The following is a 23,359-nucleotide window of genomic DNA, read 5'->3' on the forward strand; positions in this document are numbered from 1 at the left end:
ACATTTCTTGCTCGATCACTTAAAACTTTCAGCAACTCCTGTTGTTCCTTGCGTCAAACTTGAAAAACCAGAACTTGTAACTTTGTAACAAATTTAATTTATGGTTTAATAATTTGTAATGAAGATGCAATGAATAAGGTTTGCGTATTGCTATATACACAACTTATGAAACATGTGTGTTTTTACATTTGTTAATTTTTTTATGGCATAAGCACCAACTTACCTTGTAGGCCATCGCCTAGTTGCTTTAGCTATTTTAAAATGGAAATTCACCCTAGAATTTTGTGTTTGTCCACATCAATACATATAGCCCATAATGTATTATGGCTTTTGAATAATTGTTGTGTTCCTGCCAAGGCGCCACTTCATCTAATTCAAGGTAACACCATGTTGATGCAACATGCATCAAAGGCTTTGATTTAATTGTTTTAATGTGATGCAGCGCTATGACATCTGTCGCATTGGTGATACCGATAACACAACTTTTCTTATAATTTTTGGAAGGAGTATAAATACAAATACAAATATGTATTATTTGTATTTTGTATAGTATATATACTATTTGTATTCTTTTAAACTGGGCCTTAGGGTTTTAAGTAGAGGAAATAAAAGAACAACCGGTTTGTGGCGCATGAAGAGAATGTGCTCACAAGGTGCTTTGGCATAAGCGGGCCCATATATATGCAATGTAGAGCCTATTCGTTGGTAATTCTGATTAACTGAACATGGAATCCGGGTGTCCCTCACAAAGCACTCTTTAAACCATAGCACTGCGAATATCTCATATACTTAGGGGTGTTAATGGACCAGTTTTGGATTGGATCCCATCCAAAACAGACTAACAAGACATTGAATTGGACCAGTCCAGACTGAATAGTCTAAAGTATTTATTGGATTGGATTGGACTTGGTCCATTCATAATGAATTTATATTAGATTGGGTAGGATTGAGCCAATATTTGGTTCATTGATAGAAATATATATATATATAAGTGTCAATGGAATGGATTTGGGTTAGAATTAATCTAAATTAAAACAAATTTGAACAAATTGGACAGTCCAGACATTAAATTGGACTGATCCATAATATTCATTAGATTGGACTAGACCTGATCCATTTATAATGGACTCACATTGGATTGGATTTGATTGAATCAAATTCAATCCAATTGAAACCCCTATCTGTACTTGGATGTTGTCATTCATGGGGAAATATTCCTAATGCATGGCTATAATGTTACGTGAGGTTGGTGTAAAGAGCATTTTGTGAATGAATGGTTGTGGGTCATATGCATTTAATGATTGGTGTGGAGCATTGTAATTGTTTCCACAACTAGTTCTACACACTGCTACAATACACAACCATTGCCTTCATATTGATACATGAAGCTTGAATCTTTGGCTAGTCTTTCATTTTTTTTTCTGTTTTTTTTTTTTTTTTTCAAACTAGTTTAAGAGACCCTTTGTAAAGGTTTATCTACATTTCCCTTCCTTTCCCTACTTTTTCCTTTAAACCAAACAGCCAAAGGTCCGTTTACCTATAAGATCACCGATATGAGATATATCGACTGATACGTTCTAATACGTTGTAAAATGTCGATTTTTTTCCATTAAGGGGGGCTCAGGTAGGATGTGTAATATATCAAATCTTTTTTTTTTTTCTTTGGGTGAATGACAATTCAGCCCAGGGTCAGAATTCATAGGTACAAAGTAGAGTTGGGGTAAGTGTCGGCTTGAAATTGATCCCAATTCACGGGTGGGCATTGATGCATAAGGTGGGGATAATTGATCTTTTGAAATGTTGTAGATCTGCAGTCCAAATCAGAATTCTAGAATGGGACTGTTCCTATTTCTCCGTTTTTCTTTTTATTTTTCCTTTTAATGACAGAAAAAAAAATTCAAAATACGTTCCAACACTCAGATGAAGTTGATAGGGAGTTGAACGAACAGAGTGTTTTTCGTTGGGTGGAGATCCCAACTCAAAGGTGGTGATCTCCAATTTAGTTAAGCAAGCAAAGAAATGCGGTGTCATGTCATGTCCAATCCATACCAATCAAAAATGTCAATGTCAGCTTAAGCAGACTGGACTGTTTTGTGTTGAGGGTTTGGTTCTGTCTTTTTGTCTTATAACGCAACACACAGAAGCCGGAAGGGTGTGGATGAACGAGGAATGCTTTGCAACACTTGGGGCCGTTTGTGTTTGGACTTTGGAGTTTGGACAGGGACAATATTAGTGACCGCCTTGCATGTGTGGGCTCTCCGCTCCTGTCTACGTCCAAACAGTCTATTAATTAGTCACCACCATTGCCCACCTCTGACCTACACTACACACATTCTTTTGCTAATTTGCCCCTACGTTTATCGGTCCTAAACAACTCCTACGGTCCTACCACATCACAAAATGACCAATGACAATTGATATTACAAACTAAGGTTCAATAATATGCACACGGGAAATACAACATATACAAGTTTTGTACCGTACATACTTGCATTTGTATCGTTTTCAAACTGACCGTACAAAAAGAATTTGTGGTTGCATGTTCCCATACGGTGCCGTTTCTTGATACTAGCGCTGCATTTGACATTCTTTATTTTAAGGACTTATCATCTTTTTATAATTAGAATATTCTTGTAAACGTTGAAATTTTAATAGAAAAAAGAAGATGAACTATTAAAATAAGGAATGCCAGATGTAACCTAATTGTTGTAGTATCAACTTATGTTGGAACTAGTAAGGACCCGAATGATGCAAAAATGAGAAAGTTGATTAATTTTATTAATTGATAATTTGAAAGATATAGGGATTTTTCTTTTTTTGCTGAGGTCAAAACACAGGGAAGGCTTAAATCAATTGGGCCAAGTGGTACCAAGTCCAACCCAAACTATTTTTTGGTTATGTGTCATTCGATAAATTTATGTTAATTTTATTATTTCTCTTAATATAAAAATTTTAATTATTAAAAATATTAATAACTAACTATTGAAAACATATTAAAACAAATAACTAAAAGATCACTGAAAATGTTAATTAAATATTTTAATATGAGATAATTAAAAAATATTAATTACTGAAAATATTAAAATTAATGAAAGTCATACTTTTTAGTAACTAAAACTTAGAAATATTAAAGTACAAAATAATATTAATAACTAATTACTGAAAATATTAAAACAAATAACTAAAATTGATGAAAACTACAGCAATTAAATCATGGAAAATCAATAATTTAAATATAATAAATTAATTAAATTAAAAGAAAATAGATTAAAATCAAGAAATTTCAGAAAATAAATATATAATAAATTACTGAAGTTAATACTTTATTAATAGCAAAATAAGATTACCAAAAAAATAATTTAAATTAATGTTGAATTCTAATTTTTAATAAATAGTGATTTTTTTATAACTTACTACTAATTATTGCAAATTAAGAGTAAATTTTGTGATCTTTTACTATAAATTTTAACAAAAAAACTGAATGGTTTACTCAAATTACGATAATTGTATTTTCAAAATAATTATCTATTGCTTTTCTATATTTTAATTAATTACTTTACAGTGATAATAAATAATTTGAAAGTATTTTACCAAAACATTTTACAATGAATATAGAGATAATCTACTGATAATCAATAGTTAATAGTTTCCTGATAATTAATAATTCGGTTATTAAATTAATACAGATGAGTAAAATTTAAATTAATATAGCCAAGTTAGAGAGAAGGGACTGCAAACACACGATTTCGGCAGTGACTTCGGCAAGAGCACGTAACTGAACTTTTGTGTTAGAACAAGCAACTGTGGCAGGCTTGTGAGCTTGCCAGGAGACAAGATTCGATCAAAGATATACTGCATATCCGCTAGTTCATCAGGGCAGCTGGCTCAATTAGCACCGCAAAAACCAGCAAGAGAAGTGGGTGATGTGGTGCTAGAATGGAGCCTTTGAGGTAGCGAAAGATTCGTTTGGCGAAGCTCCAATGGACATCGGTGGGGTTTTGTAGGAATCGACAGGCTTGGTGAGAGTGGCATACTAGAGTGCACCCAAAACACTTCAGTACTCAGAGGGATCATTTAGTGGCATGCCTTCAGCTTTAGAGAGAGAAAAGTTGGATGGAGTTGGAGTTGAGACTGGTTAATTTGATGCTATCATCCATTTTTCACTTCAGCAGAAGATCAAGTAGGTATTTCTTTTCAGTGAACCAACATCTTTGAAGGAAAAGATATCAGCTAGAGAATGAACAAACTGAGAGAGAGCTTCAAACGAGATCTCCAGCTTGGTGAGAGTGGCATACTAGAGTGCACCCAAAACACTTCAGTACTCAGAGGGATCATTTAGTGGCATGCCTTCAGCTTTAGAGAGAGAAAAGTTGGATGGAGTTGGAGTTGAGACTGGTTAATTTGATGCTATCATCCATTTTTCACTTCAGCAGAAGATCAAGTAGGTATTTCTTTTCAGTGAACCAACATCTTTGAAGGAAAAGATATCAGCTAGAGAATGAACAAACTGAGAGAGAGCTTCATTAGTGTGTGTTGACAGTAACTAATAAATCATCAACATAAACCAGAACAAAAGTTTTAATACTATGCTGATTGTAAATAAAGAGAAATGAGTCAACATTAAAGGAACAAAACCAAAATCTGTTAGCGTGCATCCCAATTTATGGAACTAGGCACGAGGGGGCCTATTTGATCCCATAGAGGGCCTTCTACAGTTTACACATGTGTGAGGGATATTGAGGGTTAACCAACCCTTGATGTTGTTTCATATACACTTCCTTACCGAGATTCCCATATAAAAATGGCATAGTTAATGTCAAATTGTTGAATCGACCAGTTATTTGCAAGTGCAATACTAAGAACCACACAAATGGTAGCAGGCTTGACTATAGTGCTGAAAGTGTCACCAACATCGATCCCCTCCCTTTGAGAATATCACTGCACAACGAGTCTGGCTTTGTACTTTTGAAGAGAATCATCAACATAATATTTCAAATGATATACCCATTTGCAACCAATAACGGTCATATGAGGGGAGGGAGGAACCATGACCCACGTACCATTACACATAAGTGCATCAAATTCACCACTCAAAGTTTTCCGCCATTCTTGGTGCTGAACGGCTTGGGAGTAGCTCGTAGGTTCAGACATAGTGGAGGAGAGTGAGAGTAAAGCATGGGGAAGAGGGTGTCGAGTGGACTGTTGAGCACGTGAGTGGAAAATGGGCGAGTAGCGCGCATGATGGAGCCAAGAGAACGAAAACGTAGAGGAGGAGAAGATGATGGACTTGAGGAAGAGGGTGTAGAAACGGTGGGAGATGAAGGCGATGTAGCTAATGGTTGCTCTGAAGGAGGAACCAAAGAGGGTAAGGTAAGAGGTGGATCAATTATAGTCGTACTTGGGTTGGGGAAGGAGGGAGAAGAGGATGGACTTGATGCAAAGGGAAATGTGCCCTCATCGAAGATTACATCTCGACTGATGATGATCCGCTTAGTGAGAGGATTGTAGCACAAATAACATTTGTGATGGGAGTTGTAGCCAAGAAAAATATGTTGAGAGGATCGGTGGCCAAACTTGTAAGAGTTGTATGGTCTAAGAAAGAGGTAACATGCACACCCGAAAGTTTTAAGAAAATTGTAATCAGGGGAGGTGTGAAAAAGGGTTTCATGAGGAGAGGAATTATCCAAAACAAGAGTGGGGAGCCTGTTGATGAGATATACAGCGGGGTCAATGGCATAGTCCCAGAAAGAGAATGACATGGATGCATTGGACATCGGGCCAAGGGATGTTTCAATAATGTGACGTTGCTTGCGCTCTAGATCAAACACCGTTTTGAGCGTGGGTGTGTGGATAGGAAACCCGGTGCTCAATACCACATTTTGCAAAATGGGAGGAACAAACATGCTATCCCTCCAGTCGGATTGAAACCGCTTAATGTGACAAGAGGAGATTTTCAACAAGCGTTTGAAAGCACAAAATTATAGAGAAAGCATCAGATTTTTGTGCAAGATGATATACCCATGTAAATATGCTAAAATCATAAGAATGTAGTAACGATAACTATTAACACAAGTGTTGGGTGTGGGTCCAGCCCATATGAGGGGCCCACCCCACTTTTATTTGCCCCCAAAAAGGAGCCACAAGCCCTTTCTTGTTTTTTTTTTTTTTTTTGTGACAGTTGATTTTTCTTCTGCATTCAAGGCCTAAGTGCTAGAGTTAAGAATCCCACACCAGTTCAGATTTGGTGATTTTTCTTTTCCCTACTTCTCAGTTTAGATTTACAACAACTTGGTGAGATCTAAACCTCTGTTTGTGTTGTATCTACCTTGCGTTTGGTGATATTAATGCTGTTCTTGTGAGCCAATGATTATTTCATTGATGTTTGTAAGCCTCTAGTTGCAAATAGAGAAGACTATTGTACCCAATAATTTCTGAATTAGTGGAAGTCTTTTATGAACCATATGTCCCATGGTTTTTCCCCGATTTTGGGGTTTTCCATGTAAAAATTCTGGTGTGCTATTGTGTGGTGATTGTTATCTATTTTTCTATTACTTGGCTGAATTGTTTATTTATTATTATTGTTGTTGGCAAACCCATTTTGACACACAAACTTGGGGGAAAGGTTCTTGTTGTCCTAGGATTGGATTTACACTCATTTATGCTACTATAGTGTAACTTCCCTAACAGTGGTATCAGAACCAAATTGGCTTAAATTAATTGTTTGGGTTGCTACAAATGGAGGAATCCTCAAGTGTTATGATAAAATTGACTCCATCGAATTATGCCATTTGGAAACCCAGGATGGAGGACATTTTTTATTGCAAAGATTTGTACCTATCCATAAAAGGTGATGAAACAAAGTCAAGTGACAAGTCAAGTGATGAATGGGGAATCATGCATAGGAAAATTGTAGGCCAAATCCGACAGTGGATCCACCACAATATTTTTCACCATATTGCACAAAAAACTAGGGCTGATGTTTTATGGAAAAAATTAGAGTCTGTGTATGAAAGGAAAACGGGTTTAAACAAGGCTGCCTTGATTAGAAAACTTGCAAACTTGAGATATAAAGATGATACTAATATGTCTGAACATTTGAGTGATTTTCAAGCTTTGATAAATCAATTGACTACTATGAAATTGAATCCGGATGATGAAGAGCAGGCCTTGTTGTTACTTAGTTGCTTGCCTGACAGTTGGGAAACCTTGGTGGTTTCAGTCAGTAATTCATCCCCTAATGGTATATTAACCATTGATACAGTCAAAGATGCTTTGTTGAATGAAGAGTCTAAGAGGAAAGAACAATGGACTTATTTAGAATCTCAAGCTCTTGTGATAGAAAAGAAAGAAAGACAACAAAGAAGTAAGAGCAGAGGTCCCCGTAACAAATATATAAATCCAGAGGAAGGTCTAGGTCCAAGAAAAATAGCATTTGCCATCACTATAATAAACCGGGACATTACAAAAATGAATGCAGGGTTTGGAAAAGAGAACAAACCAAAGGGAAAGGTGAAGGCAAGAAAGAAGAAAAAGATATTACAGTTGTTGCAGCCGGGGGTGATATTGTTATTGTTTGTGATGATAATTATGTCAACTTTACATGCCCAAACGGTGATTGGGTCATAGATTCAGGTGCTTCTTTTCATGTTACTCCCCATGGTGAATTTTTCACAAGTTACACTACATGTGATTTTGGACATGTTCGTATGGGGAGTGTTGTTGCATCCAAGATTATTGGCACGGGAAACATTTGTCTAGATAGCAATACTAGTTGCAAATTAATTTTGAAGAATGTTAGACATGTTCTTGATATCCACCTAAATCTAATTTCCACTGGCAAGTTAGATGATGAAGGTTATGCAAACACCTTCAGTGATGGAAAATGGAAGCTCAGTCGAGCTTCACTCATTGTGGCAAAGGGAAAGAAACACAATACCCTTTATATGCATGTAAGGTTGAGCAAAGGAGAGGTGAATGTAGTTTATGATTCATCCATTGAGCTTTGGCACCGAGGCTTGGACATTTGAGTGAAAAAGGACTCCAGGTACTTTCTAGAGAAAATATTCTTCCTGATGTGAAAAGTATACCTCTTGAAACATGTGTACATTGCTTAGTTAGCAAATATAGTAGAGTTGCATTTCATAAATTTCCTCCATCTAGAAAGCCCATGTTTTAGATTTAGTTCACACTGATGTTTGTTACATGAAAGATAAATCTCTTGGTGGTGCATTATATTTTGTGACATTTATTGATGACCACTCCAGAAAAGTGTGAACATTTGCATTGAAATCTAAGGATCAGGTGTTGGATGTTTTCAAGTATTTTCATGCTAAGGTTGAGAGAGAAACAGGGAATAAGTTGAAGTGCATCTGAACTGATAATGGTGGTGAATATAGTGGCCCTTTTGAAGAATATTGCAGGATCCATGGTATAAGACTTGAGAAAAGTGTTCCTAAGACTCATCAACACAATGGAGTAGTAGAGATAATGAACAGAACAATTACTGACAGAATCAGATGCATGCTCTCTCATGTTAAGTTACCTAAATCCTTTTGGGGTGAGGCTATGAGAACTACAGTTGACCTCATCAATCTTTCTCCTTCAGTTTCTTTGAATGGAGATACTCCTAAAAGAGTTTGGACAAGGAAAACCATATCATACAGTCATTTGAAAGTGTTTGGCTATAGAGCATTTATTCATATTCCTAGAGATGAAAGATCAAAGCTTGATGACAAGGCTAAACAATGCATCTTCTTAGACTATGGGCACGAAGAGTTTGGGTACAAGTTATGGGATCCAATGGACAAGAAAGTGATCAGAAGCAGAGGTGTTGCATTTCTTGATGATCAAACAAATGAAGATATAGAGAAAATTGGGAAGCCAAAATTCTCTGTTGATGTTCTAATTAACTTAGGTCCAGTTTTCCCACCTATAGTTGATGGTGATCAAGGGGAAGATGTACCAAATGAACATGATGATACAATTAGTGATGAAACTCTTGTAAATGAAAATACAGAGGAAGTACAGAATGAACAGGTACCTATAGTTCCTTCACCACAAGTTCAGCTTAGAAGATCAACTAGAGAGAAAAGACCTTCTACTAGGTATCCTCCACATGAGTATGTGATGCTGACAGATGGGGGAGAGTTAGAGAATTATCAAGAGGCTATGTCACATGACAAGAAAGATGAGTGGTTGAAAGCAATGCAAGAGGAATTAAAATCCTTGCATGAGAATCACACCTATGATTTGGTGAAATTATAAATTGAAATCTGATGAGTTTATAAATTGAAATCTGATGAGAGTGGTTCACAACTAGAATACAAAGCAAGGCTATTTTGTGAAGGGTTTCAGTCAGAAAAAGGGTGTCAACTTTGAAGAAATATTCTCTCCTATGGTGAAAATGTCTTCTTTTCGAGTTGTGCTTGGATTAGCTGTAAGTCTAAATTTGGAAGTTGAACAACTTGATATGAAGACTGCCTTCCTTCATGGTGATTTAGAAGAAGAAATTTATATGGAGCAACTAGAGGGATTCAAAGAAAAAGGCAAAGAACATTTGGTGTGTAGATTAAAGAAAAACTTGTATGGGTTGAAACAAGCACCAAGGCAATGGTACAACAAATTTGACTCCTTCATGATTGATCATGGGTACATTAGGACCACTTTATATCATTGTGTATTTGTAAAGAAATTTTCTGATGGTGATTTCATTATTCTCTTGTTTTATGTTGATGATATGTTGATAGTTGGACATGATTCTAACAAGATTGACGAGTTGAAAAAGGAGCTTAGCAAGTCTTTTGCAATGAAGGACTTGGGACCGGCTAAACAGATTCTTGGTATTAAGATCTCTCGAGATAGATAGAATGGAAAGTTACGGTTATCTCAAGAAAAATATATTGAGAAGGTTCTTGAGATGTTCAACATGAGCAATGCAAAACCAGTGAATACTCCACTTGTAGGTCATTTCAAGCTCAACACTAAACAATGTCCTACAAGTGAGAAAGACAAAACTGAAATGAAGAAAGTGCCTTTCGGCAGTTGTCAGTTTAATGTATGGTATGGTGTGCACGAGGCCAAACATTGCTCATGTTGTTGGTATAGTTAGTCGGTTTCTCTCTAACCCTGGCAAAGAACATTGGACAGAAGTAAAATGGATATTCAGCTATCTTAGAGGTACTTCTCAGATACGCTTATGCTTCGGGAATGGTAAAGTCATGTTGGATGAGTACACTGATGCAAACATGGCTGGTGATGTTGATTTCCGAAAGTCCACCTCAGGACACTTAATGACTTTTGCAGGGGGAGCAATTTCATGGCAATCCAAACTTCAAAAGTGTGTTGCATTGTCCACCACAGAGGTTGAATACATTGCAGCCACAAAAGCCTGTAAGGAGATCCTATGGTTGAAGAAGTTCTTACAAGAATTGGGCATGAAGCAAGAAAGATATGCTCCTTTTTGTAACAGTCAAAGTGCTATCCATCTCTCTAAAAGTCCAACATTCCACTCAAGATCCAAACACATTGATGTAAGGTACCATTGGATTCGGGATGTGTTGGTTATGAAGTTGTTGAACATTGAGAAAATTCATACTGATGAGAATGGTGCAGACATGTTAGCAAATTCCTTGCCTAGAGACAAATTTGAATTCTGCAAAGAAGTTGAGCACTTGGTGAAGCCCCCGACATACGTTCGTAACCACCAAACTGAGAAAACAAGAGAGAAAAGAAAACACAGAACCGATGTTTTTTTTCTAGGTTTTTTAAGTTTGTGAAGAAGAGAAGTAAGTTGATTATTCTGCTCCATTCAAGGCCAAGCTCGGAGGTGTTTCAAGTCTGTTCTTGATGATATTAAGTATTAAGAGTTAAGAATCCCACTCTAGTTCAGATTTGGTGATTCATCATTTCTCTACTTCTAAGTTCAGATTTACAGTAACTTGGTGAGATCTAAACCTCTGTTTGTGTTGTATCCACCTTGCATTTGGTGATGTTAATGTTGTTCTTGTGAGCCAAGGATTATTTCCTTGATGTTTGTAAGCCTCTAGTTGCAACTAGAAAAGACTACTATACTCATTAATTTCTGAATTAGTGGAAGACTTTTTGGACCATAGGTCTTGTGGTTTTTCCCTGATTCTGGGGTTTTCCATGTAAAAATTCTAGTGTGCTATTGTGTGGTGATTGTTATATATTTTTCTGTCACTTGGATGAATTACTTACTTGTTATTATTATTGTTGGCAAACCCATTTTGACACAAACTTGGGGGAAAGGTTCTTGTTGTCCTAGGATTGGTTTTACACTCATTTCTGCTACTATAGTGTAACTTCCCCAACAAGAAGTGATGGAGTAAAGTCCTCAAATATTTGAATAAATCAAATCTAAGGGCTATTGAGAGCGTTCATGAACATTAGGAAAAAGAAGCCAATGGATTTTAGACACTAAACAATGATGACAAGAAGAAGAAAAAACTACAACAATAAGGTAAAATGAAAGTGGAGAGAACATGCTGAACAATAGTGAGCACCAGATTTCCCATGCGAGCATGCCAGGTATCTAGAGTAGCCATGCCAATGAAAGGAGAAGGGGAAGAGAGTTGATAGAGTCCACCCTTATGGATTTAGTGCATGAGGATGCTCCCCAAGGATTGATCATTCACAAGAAAATAAGAAGGTGAAATTCAAGAAACAATATAATTATTATCACAAGTCATGTCCCAAGCTGCCTGGAATACTGAGAAGAAGGTGGTGAGTGAGTATTGGTTTAGACCCAACGAGCAGTTGATTTGCAATCTTCTTAACTTGCCAAACCCAAACATAATCAGTGATTGTAGATAATCCTTTCTTGAGTGTCATAAGTTGGATTGTAGTTGCAAAACTCGCATGGGAGATGGAGAGGAAAAAGGCCTACTCGAGTGCTTTCCATTCTGCATGTGAAGTTTTGAGTCTGAAAATCTAACCGACAACACTCCCGGACAGGATTAATTGATCGATCTTGATCCATGAGGAGCAGGCTGGATTGATTATCTCTCAAGATGTATTCCCCATATTTGGTATCTCCTTGTCTGGACACGAAATTGTGTTTTCCACTATTCCCTCTATCTCATGGGTTTTGAAGATGGGAAAAATTTGTGCTTTCTAGGAAAGATAATTGTCACCAAGAAGTTTTATGTTTAAAAAATGGGATACATTCAGAGTAGAAGAGAGAGAGGATAGAGTGGCTCGGATACCATATTAGATTACACAACAGTTTGAGAGAAAGTGATGATTTATTATTGATAATAGTTGATATTTATAGACATACGAGGATGAGTTTGAATGATATTTATAGACATACAAGGCAGAATTTGAATGGGAAATAAACTTCTAAATTAACTAGAAGACAAACTACTAGTGTAACTAGGAAAAATTCTATGAGATAAACTAGAATCACTTGAATGATAAGCAAAGTCCATCTAGGACTCTTATGTTATATCTTGCTAATAGTCCTATGCCAAGTCCCAAATGTTGTCAAAAACTCTATAAAAAATGAAAGGAGGATTTAATTGAGATGAACAGAGAATAACATGAAACCGAAATGCTCTCTTTGGGATGAGACGATTAAGATCATCTCATTGATACTATATATTATAATAGGTAGGGATGCAAAAGGATCGGATCGGATTCGAATAAGGTATATTCAAATCCGATCTGACATTGTTCATTTTGGATGTAAAGATCCGATCGGATTTGATAGGATTCGATTTGAATTCAAATCCTATCGGTAAGTCGGATCTTCCGATTTGATTCAATCTGACTTGTTTTCTTTAAAAAATAGTAAATTATTAAAAGAAAAATAAAGTATACTAATTTAAATAAAGTAAAAACAAAAAGTAGAAGTATTTTTTAATTATTTTCATCATATATACATGTTTTATTATGAAAAAAATAGATAATATAATAAATTTATAAAAATATATTTATAAATAAACAATATATGTATTATATATTTGTATTTATAAATATATAATATATCGGGTCGAATCTTCTCGATTGGATAGGGGTGATTTGAATCCGATCTAAAGATCCAAATAGGGGTGATCCAAATTCGACCAAATAGGATTGGATCTCGGGTTGAATTAGATCATGATTTGATCCATTTGCACCCCTAATAATAGGGAGGTGATGAAAACAAACTTAACAAAAATAGGGATTGATTTGAGATGATTGAGATCATCTTCTTCCAATATTTTTTAACAACTTCTCATTAAAACAAAAACAAGGAAGGTAATTTGCTCTTGAACATGCACTGTAGATTTATGATGTATTCTGTAGTGTGGATGAGAAATCGGTGGGTGCAGACTCGTCCATACCACATTTTGTGGCAGGGACCAATCCACAACTATTTTAAGCTGTGAACAGACATGTGTGGACTGGACCAATCCACACCCATAGTAGCGATCTATAGGTGTGGTGTGGATCAGTCCACACCACATTTTTTTATTTCATGCATCTCATATACATTTTATGAAGTAATTTACACAATCGGTTTTAAATGTCTAATTTTTACAATTTATATGATAAACTTCCAAAAAAGGCTTTGACAATTGAATATTAACTAAAAAATATTAATTTCAACAAGAATTGTAATAATATAATTCATAAAATAATAATTATTATTTTATTGATAAAAATATCAAAAATAATATTTAAACAAATGAAGTAACAAATTATTGCAAGATAAGCATAGCATTAAATTATTTATACAAACTAATAATCTATTAGTTCCTGTAATGGTTGTGGAAAATGCCCAAAGGAGAGCTTTGGTAGAGGAGACTTCCCTTTGCGGTGAAGCACAATGACAAAGCAGAGCTTCGATGGTGGAGAATGCCCAAGTAATGTTCCAATGGTAAAATGTTGTAGGGTTTGGAAGGATGCATGTGATGCATAATATCAAAAAAATGGAGTGTGGGCTGGTCCCTTCCACGAGAAATTAGCGTTGTCGATATTTTGGGGTGTGGACAAAACCGGTCCACGATATAGTGTGGATTGGTTCCATCCACGCCCAACCGAACAGCATGTTCATCTTGTGGTGTGAACCAAAACGGTCCATGCATGAGATGAACACGCTTCCAAACACCGCCTTATAAAAAATGTACTATCCTTTTCACTACCACACTATCCATTTTCTGAAAATCAACTGACGAGGTTGATGATTGTATTTTGGAGTAGTTTCTTCTCCGAATCTTTAAGATGAAGCTTTTCATACAATCTCATGGTTGTGTCAATGCTCCCAACTTAAAATCGTATTTTGGAGTCAGTTTCTCAATGTATACTAACTTAAAATTGTGATTGGTTCTCAGTCGTCTTTTAAGTTGTTTGTTGGGGTGGGAAGGTCTGAAAAATGAACATGATCAATTATATGGAATTAAAAAATAAAAAATTCAAAAATTTGTAAGAACGGGATTAGGGATTTTGAAGCAAAAGTTGAGTAGGAAAGTGCCATACAATAAAATACATTTATAATGAAAAATATAATAAATAACTAATAAAAAGTACAATAATTACTAAAAATATATTTAGTTAGTCAATAAATAGTGTAATCTCAAAAATAGTTTCATCTCTAATAAAAATTAATCAATAAATGATAACAAAAATACATAATTACTAAAAATAAATTTATAACAAAATACAATAAATTCAATAAGTACAATAAATTAAATTTAAAAAGTTAAACAATAGTGGTTTAATCTCCAATAATTATTGAAAACATAGCTATCAAAAAATACAATAAATAATTACTTTAAATACATCAAATATTAATTTTAGTATATATAAATATATAATAAATATAGATTGAGATTTTAAAATTATTATTAAATATATTATGTTTTTTGAAAGTCAATTTCTAGAATTATTAATTGATTTGAGTGAAACTAGTTATTTATAATTTTATTTAGTTCTTGAAAAATATCATTATTTAATTTTTTAAATATTAATTATTTATTGAATTTAATAATCCATAAAATTACAATTTATATTATTATTACATAATTCTGTTAAATTGTAAATATTATTAATTTGAATATTATGAAATATATGACAATTATTTTTCTACTTTTAAGAAATTTTTTAAATTTATTACATAATTTTGTTATTTTAGCTATTTAAAATTTGGTTATGTTAAATATTTTATTATTTAAAATACTTATTTATTTTAATATTTAAATAATATGTAAAATATTTATGTGGAATTAAAAAAATCAAAAAATCAAAAAACAAGGAAATTTGGATGGGGGTTTGGAGCAAAGAGAGGCACGATGACATGGACAACCTTACTTTATATATATAGAATCAATGTATTCAAATATTCAAATTGTACTTATCTTGTAAATCTACACATATATAAATACATGACTCTTCTAAGCAAAAACATAGGTTGAATTCCTTTCATTCTCATATCCCTTTTAGGGACCATTTAACTCGTTTTTCGGATTTTGAGAGGGGGAGACCGAGATACCCATTTTCTTTTTCAAATTTATGTGGGATCAACAAAAAATTCATTTTCCCCAAGTGGGTAAGTAACTTTCCCACCTAGGCCATATTCGCTTTTTGGGAAGTCTACTTACTGAGGCAAGTGTTTCTTGGGAAATACTTACCCATGTATATGTATTTATTCATGCTCTTTTATTTCCTAGGTAAATAAGACAATAACCATTTTGGCCATAAAAAGTCATTATTAAAAGGGGTAATTTTGTCCCATCCAAGTATTGGCAATTTTCCCCTATTAATTTGGGTTAAGTACACTACAGCCCAATGTAGAATTCTAAATTACAGCCCCTCAAAGTCTGCTAGTAGTCCCCCCTATAAACCACATCCTGCTCGTGCAGTCAGTTTCATCCCTTCTATACGGTGGGGCTAGAAAATTCTGACCTGGACTAATCAGTCATTCTCCCTATTAATTTTCCATGGACCCTACAAATCCATAAAACGAATAGGCCCCTAGGGAGAAAATTACCAACACTTGGATAGGATAAATTGCCCCTTTTAGCAATGGCTTTTTATGGTTAAAACAGTTATTATTTTATTTACTTGGAAAATAAAGAACATGTACAAATGCACTTATCCATGTTTCCCTAGCTTTTCCTAGAAACACAACCTTAACGTTTTAAAATTACTTTTTTTTTTCATGAAAATACTTTTCAACTAAAAAAACATTGAGTTACCCCAATTATATGGTTCACTTTATTTATTGTTCAGTTGATCGACTAAACCACAGAAGCCAAACAGGAGTTCAATTTAAACTTCCCTGAACAATGGTATCGATCGTGCACATTCATTACAATGACAATCATGATGCACTTGTATATTTGATTTTGTTTTATTCGTAATATGACATTTTTTAAAGACACAAAACATTTACGTTGCAGAGAATTCATATGCATCCTGTTAGTCGGATTGTATGGTGGAGAGGAGGTAGAGGAGGTGGAGTAGAGGGGTAAAGTGGGCCGTGCCAGCATGGCATGGCATGGCCCGTGGGTGGTCAGCATTTTGTGTGGGCCGTGTTGTTTTTGCCGGTGAAAATTTTGGGGGTCAGCCCAGCATGGTTTACGGCTCGGGCCCATGTGAGCCTGTGCCGTGCCATGGGCTGGGCTGGCCGTGTGTCGGGTTAAAGTTATTTATTTAAAAAAATTGATAAAAAATTTAAAATTTTAATTTTATATGAACTGTGTATATAAAATCGCTTATATATGCAATAATTAAATAAATTAGTATAATAAAATTAAAAAAATATATTTATTTGATTAATATATTATATACTATATTATTATATAATTATAATATACATAAAATATATATAAATATATTTAAAATATATATATATGGGTTGTGTTGGACCGTGTTGGGCCGTACTAGCCCGTGTACCTAAAATCCTAGGCCCAGCACGCATGGTCGTGTCGGGCCACGGGCAACACAGCCCGATTTACAACTCTAAGGTGGAGGACGAGGACTTAACAAAAGAAAAGAAAATGTGGGATGCACTCGCTACCCCTAGTTGTATGTCCTATTAAGGCAATAATAATAATAATAATAATAATAGTAATAATAATAATAATAAAAGAAAAAGAAAACAAAATGTACTTGTACTCGTTGGCAAAAGGAAAATAAATATGTGGGTTGCTATAGATTGTAATCATTGTGAGATTAGGTGTACCATCCAACTACACAAAACAAAATGTGTGATTAGAATCGACCACACATCTTTCTTCTTTAACCATTAGATTTAGGTGCTTTTTGGCAAGTCTCTTTTAAAGATATTTTGGAAAATCTAATACTGAAAAGACGTAGTGAATTTTTGTATAATTATCTTGACACTTTAAAGATTGTTTGGTCGTGAGCAAATAAAAGTTAAAAATGCCAAAAGCTCTATTTCTAACTTCCTGAAATAAGTTTGAGTCGAACTTCTTGCATTTTTCCAAAACATGATCTTTTGGTGAAAATATCTTCTCCCAACCAAACAGGACCTTAATTAGATTGGATGTTAATCATGTATTCACCTTTAACCCAGCACTCTTGTATGCCGCTGTTTGTCATTAAGATGACTCCTTTGCAAAAGAATCTGGACTCCGACCATCTTATCAAATCAGTATGTGGTTCAAGAAACAACAATTTTGCAGCCCAGGTTCAAGTATTTGGTTTACAAAACAAAGAGGATGCTGTTTGTTTAGTTCTTTTAATAACGATGAATGACTAATGCCTTCAGGTTTTTTTTTTTTTTCATTCAAACAAAAAATGCATTTTCTTTTTTCTTAAGGCTGGGTATGGTTGCAATGCAAATAAATTTGCACTGCTGCAAAACTATGACAGTGCAAATGATTTGAGTGTAAATTCTGACCTATTTTTGTTTTAAATTTTAGTTTATTTTGTTTGATTGCAGTAAAAATGAAGTAAATTAAGACATGGAACAGAATAAAACAAAATCCAAAACAAAATTAAATGAGAATTTACATTTTTTTCATTTGCACTTCCATGCATTTGTACTAGTGCAATAAATTTGCACTGCAACCAAACACAGCCTAAAGACTATCTAACAAAATGATAATTACACCCAAACCCTGAAAACTAAAGCACAAAAGAAAAAGGAAAATTACGAGGTGTTCACCTCAAATTTTATTATTTATTAATAATTAAAAACAAAAACCAAATACGAGGACATAACCCGCACATACTTTACTCGATCACTTGTTTAAACATGATTGATTTGATAAATTGAAAATTTTATGGAAAACTTTCTTTCTAACGATTCCCATCTCATAAAAAGGTGATATAATAGAACCCTAAAAAATACCATATGCAAAAAACAATGCATGTATTAGTTTCCAAATTTGAAACTGTTATAAAAAGAGGCCTGTCAATTGCCGAATGATTTGAGAGAGAGAGAGAAATCCTCTACTTTATATGCTTTTTTTGGGTAATTTGAAAATCTACTTTATATGAATAATGCATGCAGTGCTTTGATTTGTTAAAAAGAAGGGTCCATCACAAGTATGGATGGGGAAATTTGTAGTATCTTTCAGACTTTGATCACCTATCTCCATTTGATAAGGAAAGAAATGGATTGCCCTTATTATGGTAATTTGTTTAATTAGTAACTAATGCTGCCTAGTGGGCTGGAGGAGTTGAGAGGTGTCTCAACTCTCAAGTTGGAGACCTGGATGAGCTGCAAATCTTTGGACGGCGACCTATAAAGGTGATTAATTAGATGCCTTGAAACGGGAGTCCTAATTAATTATGTAGGCATGTCATTGTAATTACGATAAATGAATACTTTTAATTAGTAAGAGTGTGTGGAGTAACTTGTTGGGAGCTGAATAGTAAGAGTGTGTGGAGTGTTACATGAGGTGGTGTCCCCTTATACATTCGGGAGGTCGTTGGACTTCTTTCTCCAATGTGGAGTGTTCGAGCCATTGCATTAGGCGATGTCCTCCACATGTCTCATTCAAAGCAAGACATGTGGAGTAACTTATCGGTCATGTATATGGGTTCAGGCCTTCAGGGGCTGACATGTTGTGGCTCTTCAACTCGTTCAGGTGTCCTTCCTTAGCTGGGCTTCGTATCATATCGCTCCTTAATTGGGCACCAATTATAGCTGCATCTGTACCAAAAACCAATTAATCAAAAAGTTAAGTTACCGGTAGGGTAACCTTGCCCATCTCATTACGGGCTGGAGGGCCCAGCCCACGGGTGTCAGCACTACCCTGCTCCCCTTGTACGAATCCAATAGCAGAGCACCCCAGCATCTTCGCGTCTCCCACTGACCGTCCTCGTACTGAGTTTATTGGGAGCGTCCATCTCCACCAATCTCTAGGCAATTTAAGTATAAATATGAGTTACCCTTTCAGGTAGGGGATTCTGGAACACCAGCTCTAACTAAAAACTTAAGTGAAGGACATTTCCTCCTGGGAAACTAGTGCGTACGAGCACCCTTTTTAGAGCCCTCGTCTACACCAGATCCCTCTTTTCTTCAACCCCCATACTAACTTGACCGTCGGAGCCTCCGCCTTGGGTTCTCACCCAAGGCCTCTGACATCTACTGTCTTGTAGGACCTCAGATTACCAGAGACTTCACCACCTAACCACCAGCCTTGGCTTCTACAGTACTCAGAGATGATCTACCTCGACCTACGATTCTCGGCCTCGACAAATCTCCCCTAAACCCCTCAAAGCCTTCGGCTAGCCTTTAGAGCTCAAGAGTGTCTTTACCTTGTTGCCCTCGGCCAATCCGAGTAGCAACAATTGGCGCCATCTGTGGGAAACATTGCTAAGACAATCCCCTAAAGCATTAAGAACTAAAACCTCCCTAGCTTCAAGCACCATGGTACAAAGAGCCAAGAACACTCAGAACCTGGTTACAGATGAGCAGTTCCAGCGGTCCTCGATTGTCTAGAATACTTAGCACAGCACGTTGAGAAAGTATGCCTCTAGGTAGGAGGTCCCTCCCGAGGCGACCCCCCCCCCTGCTGGGGTGTCTGAACACTAGACTCGCCACGACCAAGCCGAACTACCAACCCTCAGCCGAGCCGCTACTCAGCGGGCTGAGCCCTCTGAGTCAGGCAATAGTCGACCCCTTAGCCCACATCAGAGGAATGAAAGGCCTCCCAGCTGAAGGGAGGAAGAACTAGCGGTGTTTGAAGAAAGCTGCCAGCCCTCTGAGCAACACCACCATCGTAGAAGGGACAACACCCAAGACGAAGATGGGTGCTTCAGCCGTCGCAACGCCCATTCCAGATCCGATGGCTGATGCCACACCTCTCCCCCCTCTAGTTTCCAACCTCTGCGACGTCCTAAACGACCACCGCACCAAACGAGAGATGCGTGGTCCCACCTCGAAGAACTCTAGAGTCCCAGCCAACCCCCACCCTGCTCGTGAAGACAAAGGGGGGGGGGGGGGCACAGGCTCTCACCGACCCTTGTATCACAAAGCTGCATGCTGAGCTCGGGGCCATCAAGGATGAGCTCCAACAAGTTCACAAAAGCTGAGCTAACACCTCGGCCAACCAAAGCAGTCAAACGAGGAGGATGAATGCCTTCACCCTAGACATCATTTTGGAACCTCTTCCCCAACACTTCAAAGCTCCCACACTAGAGACATATGATGGGAGCTCCGACCCCGATGACCACCTGGAAGGTTTCAGAGTGCTCATGATACTCTATGGGTATTCTGATGCCTTGACATGCCAGACCTTACAGGCCACCTTTCACAGGGCAGCTCACCGTTGGTTCTCCAGCCTTCTGCCTCGGACAATCGGCTCATGGGAGCAGTTTACCAATCTACTCCTTGCTCACTTCATCAATAGCAGACGATGTTAGAAAAGTGTGGTCTCGCTGATGTTGATCAAGCAAGAACAAGGAAAAAGTCTGTGGTCCTACATCGACCACTTCAAAAAAGAAGAGCTCGAGGTCCGCAACCTCGACCCCATGGCTCGTCCCTCAAGTGCTCGGTTGCCAAGACCTCGTTGAAGACGAAGTTGGAGTTCCTCAAGAAGGCCCAAAAGTATATTGCGACCGAAGAGGCTTCAGCTGGGGAACATCAGGAAAGGGAAGCCGAGCACCATAATGGACCCCCCGAAAAGAAGAGAAAGGGCGAAGACAACCCCCACCACAACAATAGCGGCAATGACAACAAGAAGCCACTGACTTCAGCCCTAGCTTACAAGGAGTACATGCCATTTAACTCAACCCATGCCCAGATACTGATGCAAATTAGGGAGGAGAAGTATGTAAAGTGGCCTGAGAAGTTGAAAAAGAACCCCAGGAGGGGAAATCCCAAAAAGTACAGCAAGTACTACCGCGGCATCGAGTATGATACGGAGGACTTACGATTTCAAGAATGAGATAGAGTCCCTCATCTGCTGCAGGCACCTTAAGCAGTTCATGGGAGGAGAGGCCGGCACCTCGTCCTCCCAGTAGCAACAACACCAGCAAGTGGCAGGCGTCATTGACGTCATCGCCAAGGGCATGGCCTCGAGTGGGGCCTTGGCTTCGGCCTGCAAGGCCTACGCCAAGCAATTGAACATTCAGGGGCCAACCTCGAAGAAGCAAAAGTACATGGACGCTCCGAAGGAACTGAGCTATCCGAAGGCCCTCATCTTCATGGACGAGGACCTGAAAGGGTTTCATAGTCTCCCCCCCCCCCGACGATGCCCTCATGGTCACAGCAATCATCGTCAACTACATGGTGAAGAAGATCCTAGTGGATAGCGGCTCCTCGGACAACATCCTCTTCTACGACACCTTCAAAAGGATGATGCTCATGCCCGAGCGGCTCCAACCAGCTGACGTTCCCCTTGTCGGCTTCTCTGGTAGTGTCATCAAACTGGAGGGAAAGATCACCTTACCCATCACAGTAGAGACTGAACCGGACCAGGTGACTTGGATAAATGAGTTCCTAGTAGTGAAGGTTGGATCCCCCTACAATGCAATAATGGGGAGGCCTACCCTTCACGCACTGAGGGCAGCCATGTCTTCCTACCACCTGGCCCTCAAGTTCTGCACCAAGCACAGCATCGGAGTTGTTCGTGGGAGCCAGAAAATTGCCTGCCAATGCTATGTGGTAGCGCTGAAGGGCAAGAACAAGGAGGCCCTACCACTGGAGGGTCTCGACCTCAGGGAGGAGCCAGTGAGCCAAGGCCAGCCGACCGAGGACCTCATCTCGGGTTCCCTAGATGAAGCATACCCTAAGAAAATATTCTGCGTCGGGTCCAACCTTCCCCCGGAATGCCTATCCGAACTGCCTGAGCATGGACCCGAGCTCTATGCCAGTTCGAGAAAAGAAGAGGAACTTTGCACCGAAGCGATGGAAGGCAATAGGAGAGGAAGTTGACAAGCTACTCGACACCGACATCATCCAAGAGACCTTAACCAAGTCTGCCCGAAGGACAGTTTTCCTTTACTAAGGATAGACCACCTCGTTGACGCCACTACAGGGTATAAGCTACTCTGGTTCATGGATGTCTTCTCCGGATACAACCAAATAAAGATGCACCCCGAGGACAAGGAGAAGACCTCATTCATCACCGAGCATGACACATATTGCTAAAAATTAATGTCGTTCGGACTCAAGAATGCAGGGGCCCCACCTACCAACGTCTTGTCAACAAGGTGTTCAAGAACCAGATGGGAAGGAACGTCGAAGCATATGTAGAAGACATGATAGTGAAGAGCTTGAAAGCCAAAGCGTACACCTTGGACTTGGCCGAGACCTTTGACACTTTGCACAGGTTCAACATGAAGCTTAACCCAAGCAAGTATGCCTTCAGCGTCACCTCAAGAAAATTCTTGGGCTTCGTCTTCACCCAAAGAGGCATTGAAGCCAACCTAGATAAGATACACGCCATACTAGACATAACTGCTCTCAATCGCTTCATGTTGAAGTCGACCAACCTCTGCTTTCCCTTCTTCCGCACCATCAAGAAGATGAAAGATTTCTAGTGGACAGAGGAATGCCAGCGCGCCTTCAACGAGCTAAAGCTATGCCTTGCCTCACCCCCCCCCCTCCTCACCCAGTCGGCATCAGGAGAAACTATGTACTTATACTTATCAATAGGGGATGAGGCCATCAGCTCGGTCCTAGTAAAAGATGACAAAGTCCAAAGACATATACTATGTCAGCAAGGTCCTCTACGACATCGAGACCAGGTATCCCAAGGTGTCGAAGTTAGCCTTTGCCCTCATTATCTCGGCCAAAAAGCTCAAGCTGTATTCTCAAGCTCACACCATTGTGGTTCTGACAAACCATCCCCTTAAGGCCGTACTCGCCAAGCCTGAGACCTCGGGATGCCTGCTCAAGTGGGCAGTCGAACTGTCTGAGTTTGATATCTAGTAC

General features: G+C 37.8%; 1 protein-coding gene across 1 annotated transcript; it reads left to right on the plus strand.

Moving 5' to 3' along the window:
• The first annotated feature begins 21,682 nt into the window (after positions 1-21,682).
• LOC148875071 (uncharacterized) lies at positions 21,683-22,965 on the plus strand. The gene is made up of 2 exons (XM_088963521.1): positions 21,683-22,233; positions 22,605-22,965. The coding sequence occupies exons 1-2, from the start codon at positions 21,683-21,685 to the stop codon at positions 22,963-22,965; spliced, it is 912 nt and encodes a 303-aa protein (XP_088819647.1).
• The last annotated feature ends 394 nt before the right edge of the window (positions 22,966-23,359 follow it).

The sequence above is a fragment of the Nelumbo lutea genome, chromosome 1 (assembly GCF_056320005.1).
Source record: "Nelumbo lutea isolate HS-2025 chromosome 1, American lotus-T2T, whole genome shotgun sequence".
Classification (NCBI taxonomy): Eukaryota; Viridiplantae; Streptophyta; class Magnoliopsida; order Proteales; family Nelumbonaceae; genus Nelumbo; species Nelumbo lutea.

Coding starts and splice junctions, on each gene's coding strand:
- LOC148875071 (XM_088963521.1), top strand. CDS start 21,683: ATGGTCACAGCAATCATCGTCAACTACATGGTGAAGAAGATCCTAGTG. Junction 22,234..22,604: donor AAGAAAATATTCTGCGTCGG/GTCCAACCTTCC, acceptor TCAAGAATGCAG/GGGCCCCACCTACCAACGTC.